General features: G+C 36.8%; 1 protein-coding gene across 1 annotated transcript; it reads left to right on the forward strand.

Moving 5' to 3' along the window:
- The first annotated feature begins 1,946 nt into the window (after positions 1-1,946).
- Positions 1,947-9,349, forward strand: LOC124108553 (gap junction alpha-1 protein-like). Its single transcript, XM_046467016.2, has 2 exons — positions 1,947-2,144; positions 7,593-9,349. The coding sequence occupies exon 2, from the start codon at positions 7,609-7,611 to the stop codon at positions 8,659-8,661; it is 1,053 nt and encodes a 350-aa protein (XP_046322972.1). The 5' UTR covers positions 1,947-2,144; positions 7,593-7,608; the 3' UTR covers positions 8,662-9,349.
- Positions 9,350-12,263: the final 2,914 nt, after the last annotated feature.

The following is a 12,263-nucleotide window of genomic DNA, read 5'->3' on the forward strand; positions in this document are numbered from 1 at the left end:
ATAGTTTTAAGTGTAGAGGTTTTGTTTAATTTTTTTTGCACTGAACAAAAGTTTGGTTTTGCCTATTTTGTTAAATTTATTTGTAACTATGTTTATGTTTTTGATGATATTATAAACAATGTTGATTTTCAAATTCATTTTCTAACTTTTCAATGTTGATAAAATGTAACAAACTAATTTTTTATTTAAAAAGAGGTAAAAACATTTTATTGTAATAAAAAATCATATTTTTCATGTGTGTTTTCAATTGCATGAAATAATTTTTCATTAAGACAAACAACAGACTTATTTGAATGAAAGAACAATATAAATACAAGACTAAAACAACACTTATGGGTTGATGAGCCTGAAGACTTGAAAATCAGATTACAAATTCTACTTCTATAATTTCATTTTTTCCTTCCTTAAAGAAAAACATATCCTTGGAATTAAGATTATCAAAAAACGAGAGGGCAACTTATGTCTTAAAACTACAACATTTCAGACAAAAAATCTTATTTTTTTATTTCAGTGAAAGTATGTTTAGGAAAAGTTATTTACCATGTAATGTATGCTATCCTTTTTTTCTGGTATTTCAATTAGTGGGAAAGGTTTAGTAATATGAAGGCTGAATGAGTTTGCTTTGTTTCCAGAGAACAATGGCCAAGCGATTCCTCTGCCCCACCTCAGGAGCATCACTGAAGCCTATTTATGGGGAATCGTCCCACCACAGCCCTCTTCTATGGCATCTGGGGAGCCCTCAGAGGAGCTGCCCACTCAGAATGAGGCCACCTGACTCAGGCCATTATAAACTCCAATACAGGGACCTGAAGAGAGAGAGCCCTGGAAGTGATGCAGAAGCACACAGTCATTACACGTTCAGCTCTGCTGCCATCAGGCTGAAAACTCTCCAGTGGGCTGTGAGGGAAGGTGATCTTAGGAAGGTTGAATATATCTGGGACCCACTTAATGATGACTCAACTTATGAGGCAACTATAGCCTGTATCTTATTTAAAAAAAAAAAATTCCAACATCTCACTACAGATTGAAATTTCAGTGAGTTGGCATGAACGGCCGTGAGATATACATTTTCATTTCCCTGGAGATCACGTAGAGGTCATATATCAATATTTCATGGGCTGGGGATATTGCTCAAGCGGTAGCGCGCTTGCCTGGCATGCTGTGGTTGAGGTGGGTGGGGTGAGGGGCGCTGGGTTAGATCCTCAGCACCACATAAAAATAAAATAAAGATGTTGCGTCCACCCAAAACTAAAAGATAAATATTAAAAAATTCTCTCTCAAAAAAAAAAAAAAAAAGATCTCATAGTCAGTACAACTCCCCATCCCACACAGACACACACACATACGTATCCACATACATATATATTTAGTTCATATATATAAAACACTATGGAAAAGGTAAAAATGCAAAGAAGTCAATAAGTTGAGGGATGGATTGTGGATAGACATACCACTTTTTGTTTGTGAAATCTCTGTCTCATCTCCACCATTCCCTTTGTTAATTGTCCCTACTTAAGAGGAAAGGAATTAGAGCATCACATAAGACACTCACACCCACCTCAAACTTCACACACCTTGGTCAACATTTAAAAAGTTTGCACTGTCTATACTCTTCTCCCCCAACTTTTATTTACTATAATTTTATTTTAGAAAGTGTGGTAGGTCTTTGGGTGAAATAATTACTAAAATCAGCAGTTTTTATCTGTAAGGAGTAACTCCAAGAGGTAGCATTCATGTCTCTAATGCAATTTTATTTTTTTCTGGTCAGCAAATTTAAGCCAGGACTTGATCCTGACCTGGCTACTCCTCTTTGCCTCCTCTTGCCTCACGTTCACCAGCTTCTTCTCCAGCCTCCTCCCGCCTTTCCTTCTTCCCCTCCCCTTCCTTCTAGTCCCTCCTCCTAGTTGAGTCAGTGGCTTGAAACTTTTTAAAAGCTCTGTGCTCCAAATTAGAAAAAAGCTTTTACAAGGTATCAGCACTTTTCTTTCATTGGGGGGGAAGGCATGAGGAAAGTACCAAACAGCAGCAGACTTTTAAACTTTAAATAGCCAGGTCTGAGTGCCTGAACTTGCCTTTTCATTTTACTTCATCCTCCACGGAGTTCAATCACTTGGAGTGCCTACTTCACTTCTTTAAGTGAAAGAGTAAGTTAAAGAAAAAACCACTTTACCTATTAGTTTCTTTTTCTCCTAGTAAAACTTTCTATAGTTTTTAAGTGTCTAAAATGTAAATTTGATTTATGTTTTAAAATGAAATGAGCTTGTGACTATCTATAGTCAATGCTAAAATTCAATGTAGGGAGTTTATATTTTTAGTTGTTTCAAAAGTTTCTATTGCTAATGCAAAAGGTAAACGTTTTCATTAACTGTTTAAGAATAGATGGGCAATCACAGTGACCAAGGTAGTGACATGAAAACTGAAAAGAGGTTGTTATGGCTGGGATTGGACTACAAGCAAAGATTTTTAAAAAAATGGTTGAAGGAATAGGTCATAGTGTAGTTACCTTTGGAAGATAGAGCCTATTTGATGGGTTGAATATGGATTATATTAATTGTGTGTACATATGAATATAATCAAAGGGAATAGCTGCTGTGGTGTAAGTGGAGAGAGATAGTCAGAAAAACATTTACTACCAGAGACAAGGGGCCCTTAATATCAAAGCTAAAAGAAAAGCATTAGGAGAGTTTACCTTGGAGGGTTTCAGGCTTAAAAATTTTGATTTTAATATATTAGAAACACATAAATCTGGTTGCAGAAGCCCATGCCTACAATCCCAATGGCTCTGGAGGCTGAGGCAGGAGGATCTTAAGTCTGAGGCCACCCTCAGCAACCTAGTAGGACCCTATCTCAAAAATTTAAAAAAGTGGGGATAAAGCTAAGTGATAAAGTGTCCCAGGCTCCAACCCCTAGATGGAAGAAAAGAAGAAAGAAAGGAAGGAAGAAAGGAAGGAGTACTTTTGATTTGCTTTTCTCTAATTGATAGAGATAATGAACTTTTCAAATTTATTTGTTGATTGATTGTTTATCACCTTCTGAGAATTGTCTGTTCAGGTTCTTGGCCCATTTATTGATTGGGTTATTTTTTTTTTGATTGTTTAGCTTTTTGAGTTCTTTATATACCTTAGAGATTCGTGCTCTATCTGATTTTCAAGTGGTAAATATTTGCTCCCAAGTTGTAGACTTTCTATTCACCTCACTTATTGTTTCTTTTGCTGAGAAGCATTTTAGTTTGAATCCATCCCATTTATTGATTCTTGATTTTAATTCTTGCACTATAGGAGTCTTATTAAGGAAATAGGGGTCTAATCTGATATGATGAACATTTGGCCCTACTTTTTCTTCTATTAGATACAGGATCTCTGGTTTAATTCTTAGGTCCTAGATACACTTTGATTTGAGTTTTTTACATGGTGAGAGATGTGGGATTAATTTCATTTTGTTGCATGTGGATTTCCACTTTTCCCTGCACCATTTGTTAAAGAAGCTATCTTTTCTCCGATGTATGTTTTTGGTGACTTTGTCTAATATAAGATAACTGTAATTGTGTGGATTAGTCTCTGTGTCCTCTATTTTGTACCATTGGTCTACCAGTCTGTTTTGGTGCCAATACCATGCTGTTTTTGTTACTATTGCTCTATAGTATAGTTTAAGTTCTGGTATAGTGATGCCACCTGCTTCACTCTTCTTGCTAAGGATTGCTTTATTTTTAAGAAATTTCCTTTGGATTAAAGAGATTGAATCACTGCGCTTTCAGTGAGTGGCAGATGAAGATGCAGGGAATGACAAGGAGCCCTGGTGCCAACAGTAACTTCAGTACCCACTGCCCAGAGAACAACTAATATTAGTGCTCAACCCCTTTGAATTGTTAGATGCACTGTCTGTTCTGCTTCTCTAAAATTTCCCTCACTCTTAAATATTTTGAATAGGAAAAACATAAAATAAAATGCAGGTAAGCACTCTTTGCTTCTCTATAATCTTACTTCAGAATCACTTGGGACATTTGTCCAAAAAAATAACAAAAAATTAAAAGCTAAATTCCCAGGCCCCACCTTCCAGAAGTCTAGCTTCATCCAACTGGTGAGGGCCAGGAATGTTATGTGCCAAATGATTGTCATGCAGTTCAGAAACCACTGTGAAGGCACAAGGTCCTTAGGGAGGTCACACTGGGTGACTGTAGTTTTGAGCAGCTAGTCTAGGGGGCCATAAAGAGCAAATGAAAATGTGACTTAACATGGCATACAGAAGGCATGGTGTTATCCAGCTGCTGTCAAGATTTGCTACTACTAGCTAAGAGTGGTGGCCGCACCTGTAAACCCAACTCAACTATACCTGAAGCTGAGGCAGAATCACAAGTTCAAGAGTAGCCTGAAAACTTTAGTAAGATTTCCATCTCGCAAAAAAAGACCTAATGAGAACTGTACACAACCCCTTAGATCATGATCTACAAATAAAAGTGCATCATAGGAATGCAGAGGTATAGGCATGAATATACAGGATATGTTCAGCTGTCCAGACCCCTGAATGAAATAAGGAATGGTGTGCCTCCTGGTGAATATTCTTGCAATATACCAGTGCCATGGCTTCTGTAAACATAAGCATACTTTTCCCTTATAATGAAAGAACATTAATGTTTCAACTAAGACTTGGAAAAATTAAAATATTAAACCATGGTTAGGGGATGGAATTAGTTGAAAGAATACTTGCTTCCTGGCCAAGTGAACAGCTACCATTAAAAAGCTTGCTGTTTTTGTTACCTCCTTGGGAGTTGCAAGATGAACCATCACATGAAATATTAGATGGTTTCTATGATACTGGTAATGACAGGGGTCTACATGTTACAGAATATAATGTGTCCAATTGAATAATTCGTATCTTATTCATATGAAAAACTATAACTCATTAATACAAATGACTACTGTCTGGTGTTTAAGAAAAAGACAATTTTGCAGTTAAATTGCTGGTGTATTTTAAAGGAACAACTACCCCATGAACCAGTTCACACACTGTAGCATTGTGGAATCTCAGAATTATGTGAAAGTCAAATTTCATTTTCCATAGAATGTGAAAAACTCAAGAGTAAACTGCCACAGGCATCTACACAATCATTTTACTTTGAATAATGATGAGACACTGACTAAAATGAAAACTTCTGTTTTGCCCAGCTGTATTTCTAACAATGTTAGTTTGCCTTGAGATCTATTGTTCTACGAATGTGTTGTTTGCAAACAGCTTATCATTTTACACTTAATTGTTTTTGATATTTTCCCCCCAACAATTAGAATATCTGAACAAAAGCAGATGACTCTGGCAAAATATTGTAATTCTTTACAAACAGAATTAGAGCCAATTTACACATCATCACATAGAAACTGTCTATTGATATGGCTCCAAAAATTCTGTTGTGTTTGTTTGACCCTCGTGGCCTGTACTTCTTCACTCCCAGTCTAGTATTTTCTGCTAAATTGTAGGCTTTTTCTTTTACATTCTCTCACCATAATCTGACCATCAAGATTAAATTACTCCTCTCACTTCAAGCCTTCCCATGGCTATTTAACCCTTTGTTGACCTGACAAGCCTTTGTTCTTGTCTGACTACTCTTCGTACATGAATTTCACTCTCTGACTTGCCACATCACAATACAAAATGGCTCTTCCTAAAAGTAGAAGGAAAGCTCCCTCTTTTATGATCATTGGGAAAGCATTATTTCTGTAACCTGCCCGCCCACCTTGCACTTTATATTTCCTCACTTATGTACCAATCCCTGGGCTGTCATATTATCAGATACCCATCTATTACTAGCTGGTATACACTTTGGCTTTATGCATCAACCATCTCCTCTTTGTTTCATCCAGGAAACCCTGGGTCAGATTTTCAGATTTCCATTTCATTTTTTTCATGATCTCCATAGCTATGACATACAAGAATTAGAAAGAAATGTAATATTGGATGGTGAGGGGAAAACACCCCTGTATTTCATTTACTTCTTACTTACAGGAGAATATGGCTTCAAGTTCAAAACCAGATGAGAAACCCCTTTATATTCAGATAGTGAACACATTTGTAAGAAGCCTACATAATTCTACTTTAGTTGCACTAGTCAATTCATTATTACTGAATGCTTGGAAAGTCTTTGTTTTGCTTGTTTTTCATTATTAAATAATATTTGTCTACTTTATTCACTTCTAAACCCTCCAATCACTACTCTGCTGAAAATTAACCAATCTTCTCTGTGGTAGCCTGACACATGTCATATTTTCTCATGTTTCAGCACTTGTTAGATTGGCCATATCAAAGCATGGAAACTTTTCTGGCTTTAGTGCAGTCTTACTGTCTACTATGTTTATATCTTTTTTGTTTGTTTTTTGAAATGGGTTCTTACTATGCTGACCAGGCTGGTTTCAAATTGGAGGTCCTCCCAGCTCAGCCTCTTGAGTAGCTGATATTTCAGGTGTGATATTTATATAATTTAAATGCCACTGCAATGTATTAAAGGGCTTTGACTTAAGGATGATAAGTCTTCTGGCTGTACAAGTGGCTTATCTTACAGCCATTCAGCTTCCTCTTTTTTCACTTCACAGTCTATAAGGTATGGAGACAAACTGACAGATTGATTTTTTTTTCTGGTATTCAGGGTTGAACCCAAAGTTACTTTATCTCTATCTCACATCCCAACCCGTTTTAGAACTTTGCTTAGTTACTGAGGCTGGCTTCAAGTTCGAGATCCTTCTGCCTCAGCCTCCCAAGTCACTGGAATTATAGGCATGTACCACGATACCACAATGCCTGGCCAAATTGAACTTTTACCTAGAAATGTCATGCACATTTAGTTTTTGTTTTTGAAAGTAGGTTCCTGTTTATAATGAGATACTGTCCAAATGGTGTATTTCAGCATAACATTTTTTTTTTTGGTAAAAGACAGACTTGAAATAGATGTTACTGCATAAGGAGAGAGAAAAGTATAAATAACCATGATACAGACTATGCACTAATTACTCTTATTGTACCATCAAGAGACATTGCAGAGTAAAATTAGGAATAAAATGATTCATCCTAGCATCAAAGTTTGGGGATTAGGTTGTGCATGTGTGTGTGTGTGTGTGTGTGTGTGTGTGTGTTCCTGGGTGTTCTTGCCTGAGTCCTTAGATACCTATATTTTGAAAAACACATCAGCATTTTGCTTAGACATGCATTCAGACACAAGCCTATGAGGCAACAACTGTCCTTATTTATCAATCAAATAAGCAGAGGCACTTAGCACAGACAGCTTCTCAGGTCACTTGACAGTTTGGTGGTTGAGCAAGTAATACGTCTTCTGCAAGTTAAGATTGCAGTTCAGCCTCTGTACATAGAATCTGTTGCTTCTCGGATCAAACTTTATCTCAAAATAGATAAATAAATAAGTATGAGACTCTGGGAGTGGAAATGTGATTGGAAGAGCTTACACTTGGCTTTTGTTTTTGTTTTGTTTTTGATGGAGGCTAGAAAGGAAACAATTTGTAATATTTTAGCTGTCAGCTGAAAAAAAAAGACACCATCTCTTAAGCTGGTAATTTGTAATTATACTCATTGAGTTGCCTCTTGGTTTTTTTCAGGAGGTGTCCAGGCATCATGACTGACTGGAGTTTCTTAAGCAAACTCCTTAAAAAGGTCCAAGGCCACTCCAATTCTGGAGGGAAGGTGTGGTTGTCTGTTCTCTTCATTTTTCGAATCCTGATACTGAAGATAGCAATTGAGTCAGTTTGGAATGATGAGCAGTCTGCCTTTAGTTGTAACACTCAACAACCTGGTTGTCAAAACGTCTGCTACGACAAGTCTTTCCCAATCTCTCATGTGCGCTTCTGGGTCCTGCAGATCATATTTGTGTCCACACCCCCACTTTTGTACCTGGCTCATGTGATCTATGTGATGCACAAAGAAGAGAAACCGAACAAGCAAGTTGACGAAACTGATGAGTACAAGGTAGAAATGCAGAAGAAGGATATTGAAATAGAGGTCAAGCGTGTCATTACGGAGAATGATCAAGTGAAAAGGGAAGGAAGTCTGAAGATCACCTACATCATCAGTATCTTCTTCAAGTGTGTCTTTGAGGTGGCCTTCTTACTGATCCAGTGGTACATCTATGGATTCAGCTTGAGTGCTGTCTACACTTGCAGAAGAGATCCCTGCCCACATCAAGTGGACTGCTTCCTCTCTCGCCCCACAGAGAAAACCATCTTCATTATCTTCATGCTGGTGGTGTCCTTGGTGTCTCTTGCCTTAAATATCATTGAACTATTCTGTTTCTACTTCGACAGGCCCTCAACATATTCCCAGTTGAATAAATGCTGCTCACCAACTCCTCCCCAGTCACCTACATCTCCTCCAGTGGAAAAGGCAGTTACTGGTGACAGAAACAATTTTTCATACCCCATTTGTAACAAGCAAGCAAGTGGACATAACAAGGCTAATGATAGCACAGAACAAAACCCAATGGGGCAGGCAGGAAGCACCATCTTTAACTCCCACAACCAGACTTTTTATTTCCCCAATGACAACTCGAATTTTAAAGAAATCATTGCTGGACATGACCCACAGCCACCAACCAGAGTGGACCAGGAACCTTCAAGCAGAGCCAGCGGCCAAGCTAGCAGCCGACCTTGGCCTAGTGGCTTGAAGGTCTAGATACAGGCTTGAGCATCAAAATTTCACTCGATTGTGGAGAAGAAAAAAGTGCTATAGAAAGGGCACCCTAGGTGTTAATTTTGCTCCAGTTGGAGGTGGTACTCAACAGCTTTAGTCATGAGGCTTAGAAAACAACAAAGACTTTAGAATATGTAGGTTCATCAGGGGGTGTCTGGGATTGGTGGGTAGAGAGGGAGGGGATAAGGGAGGTACATGTGGATATTTAACGTAGTGAATTCAAAGAACTTAATTTCTAAAGCAGAGTTGCATCAGGTGATACATAGGTAAGGGCTTTTTCTTCCCAACATACAACCCTAAGAATGGTTCTGTGTACGTGAAAGAGTGGGTGATCATTGTGGCTAAATATTTTTTAAATTTTTTGTTGTACCAAGAAACTGAAATTGCTTTGGCCAGGATAAATACTTCCTGAACATTGTATTTCTTTGCAACAAGAAAAAGACAGAAGATTGTTCTTATGTCTCTGCTAAAACATTCCATTGTTAAAATTTGCACTTTGAAAGTAAACTTTCAATCCTCCAGATGTCAAAGGACTTGTGCTACTACTTTTTTTTTTTTTTAATTCTTGGTAGCAACTGAAAGTTCAGACAAGGCCCACAGAAAAAGGTGTTCCACGCATTTGCCATGAATTTGCATCTCAGCTGGTTCCAGGAATTTTTTTTTTTTTTTTTGCATCCACTTTCATCGTATCATTGCCATCACTTTTCTTCATTCCTCAACTACTATTCACATTCCTTTAATGGTTTCTGTAAACATTTTTAAAACAGTTGGGATGTCACTTAGCATTTTCTTTGATTTAGAGTCAGGGAAGCAAGCCATGCTCAATATTTAACAATCACTTGTGTGTGTAAAAGTGTGGAAGAGTGTGTTTAATTTCTCATGTATTGGTACAAGCAGATTCAGCATAAACTCACAAACACAGATTTGAAAATAATACACACACAGTGTTCAAATTTGAACCTTTCTCATGGATTTTGTGGTGTGGGCCAATATGGTGTTTACATTATATAATTCCTGCTGTGCAAATAAAGCACATTTTTTTCCTAAAATGTTTTTCCCCATGTCTTCTATTATGGATTCTAGTTTTGTTAATTATGATTTTTTCCCTTTCTCTTTTTTTAGAATGTAGCAGTAATGCTATTACTGAAACGAATGATTTCCTTTTTCAACTAATGGTTGAATGATAGAATAGTACTGTAAACAGGCTTTAGTCATTAATGTGAGAGAATCAGAAGAAATTCTTAGAGTGGACTATTAAGTATGCCTAAACGAATTTTGCAGTAACTGGTATTCTTGATTATTGTCTTATTTAATACACATTAATTCAGAACTTGTATTCTCTTATGAGGTTGAAAGTCTTTTGGAGTGACCAGCAACTTTGATGTTTGCACTAAGATTTTGTTTGCAATGCAAGAGAGGTTGAAAGAGGTTCAGTAGTGCACATGTAACTAATTTATTTGAACTATATGCTGAAGACATCTACCAGTTTCTTCAAATGCCTTTTTAAACTCATCACAGATGATTGGTGAAAATGCTGAATATCATCATACTATTCTTCTTGCACATCAGCTACACAAACAGTTTTGTACAATGAAAATACTAATGTGTTTGACATTCCACGTTAAACTACTATCATGTTTAGCTTCATTGCATTGATCTGGTCCATCAGATCTTGTGTTCTGGAGAGTGTTCTTTATTCCGTAAAGTTTTAATTTAGTATAATGACAGCCAGTATATTCAGTACTATCAAAGACTTCTCTTGGTTATGAGAATTTGGGCAAAGGGGCTGGGGATGTGGCCTAAGGGTAGAATACTTGCCTTGCTTGCACCAGGCCCTGAGTTGGATCCCCAGCACCACACACACACACACACAAAATCAGAATTTGGGGTTAAACAAAATTCACATTCTCTGGGATCTTTAAAAGGACAGTATTCCTCCATCAGCTACGATCAGTACAACATTAATTGTGAACATTTTTGGATATTTACATGAGAGGATAAATTATATAAGAACTTAACTTGGAATGCAACTTTTTTGTTGGGAGGTAAGGGCAATGCTAAGGATGGAAACCAAGACTACATTCTAAGCATGGACCCTACCACTGAATTACACTACCAGGTGGACACAATTTTAATGAATATGTAATAGTATTTAAAATAGGGTAGTCATATGTAATAATAAAGCACAAAAACTTAAGGATGCTGAAATTTTAAAGTTATATAGCAATCAAAAAGAAGTTCAGTTTGAGTGTAATTCAAGCCACCAGCAAAATAATAAAATAGACATTGGAAATTTTATTACAAGATTTTGTGAGAATATAGAAAGTACGATTTAAAAAAACATCCAAAAAAATCATTGAAAAGTAGCAGAGTAATTCTGGGCAATTGATAATATAGTTTTACTAAGTTGTTAACATTCATTACCTGCCATAAAACAAATTTGTGATTTAATAATTCAATGGAGCACATATATTTTAAGAATTTGTTTTTTCCTTTCTTTGCAGTATGGGGGATAGAACCCAGAGGCACTCTACTACCAAGCTACATCTGTAGCCCTTTTTATTTTTCATTTTGAGATAGGATCTCACTAAGTTGCTGAGGCTGGCCTTGAATTTTTGATCCTTCTGTCTTTCCAAGTCACTGGGATTACAGGCATGTGCAACCTCACATGGCTAAATTTAGTAATTTCAAAGTAACCCTGCTCAGTTCAGTTGTTTCTTTACTATGCGTAGATGAGCAAAGTTTATGTGACTTTTCTAAATTCAGAGAATTAACTCATGAGCAGTATCCCAGTCTATTATTTGATAAAGGTAATATCAACATTTTTTTACTCTCATTTGACCAGTGAGTGCTCTGTGTGTGTGTGTGTGTGTGTGTGTGTTTGCATTTACCATGGGGAATGGTGGATTGAATGTATGTATGTTTCCTATACTGATGCTGCCTAAGATGTATGTGGTTGGACAATGATAGGCTGCTGAGTGATACAGTGGTAGGGTAGAGGTATGAAATGCATCATGAGGAGAAGGGAGCAAGTTCATCTTTCAGAAATAGGTCATCCTCAAGATTTCCCAACTGTAGGCTTTTCACTATTTAAAAAAGTACATGCATATGTATATGTGTGCATATTAAGGATACTCATGTATGTATATGTATATATGTGTATAAAAATACCTATTAAAAATGTATACATATGCCTGTAATCCCAGCAGCTCAGAAGGCTGAGACAGGATGATTGCAATTTCAAAGTCAGCCTCAGCAACACAGCAAGGCCCTGTCTAAAAACTAAAAGGGCTGAATGTGGCTCAGTGGTTAACCCATGGGTTCAATTCCTGGTACCAAAAAACAAACAAAAATATGTTTGTGTGTTTGTGCATACAGTTTAGTGGTAGAGTCTAAAATGCCCTGGTTTCAATCCCCAGCACCACACACACACACAAATTATATATATGTATATATATATTATTATATTAAAAGTATATATATTATTACATATGTAAATTATATATTATATAAATTATGTGTATGATAATACATATGTGTTTAGCATGTGTTCAGAATTTTTATACATGTTCAATCACAGTTCC

Source organism: Marmota monax, unplaced genomic scaffold (genome assembly GCF_021218885.2).
Source record: "Marmota monax isolate L192 unplaced genomic scaffold, Marmota_monax_Labrador192_F-V1.1 WCK01_AAM20220418_F8-fsc00140, whole genome shotgun sequence".
In the NCBI taxonomy this organism is placed as follows: Eukaryota; Metazoa; Chordata; class Mammalia; order Rodentia; family Sciuridae; genus Marmota; species Marmota monax.

Excerpts from the sequence above, each read along its gene's own strand:
- LOC124108553 (XM_046467016.2), top strand. The coding sequence starts at position 7,609 with ATGACTGACTGGAGTTTCTTAAGCAAACTCCTTAAAAAGGTCCAAGGC.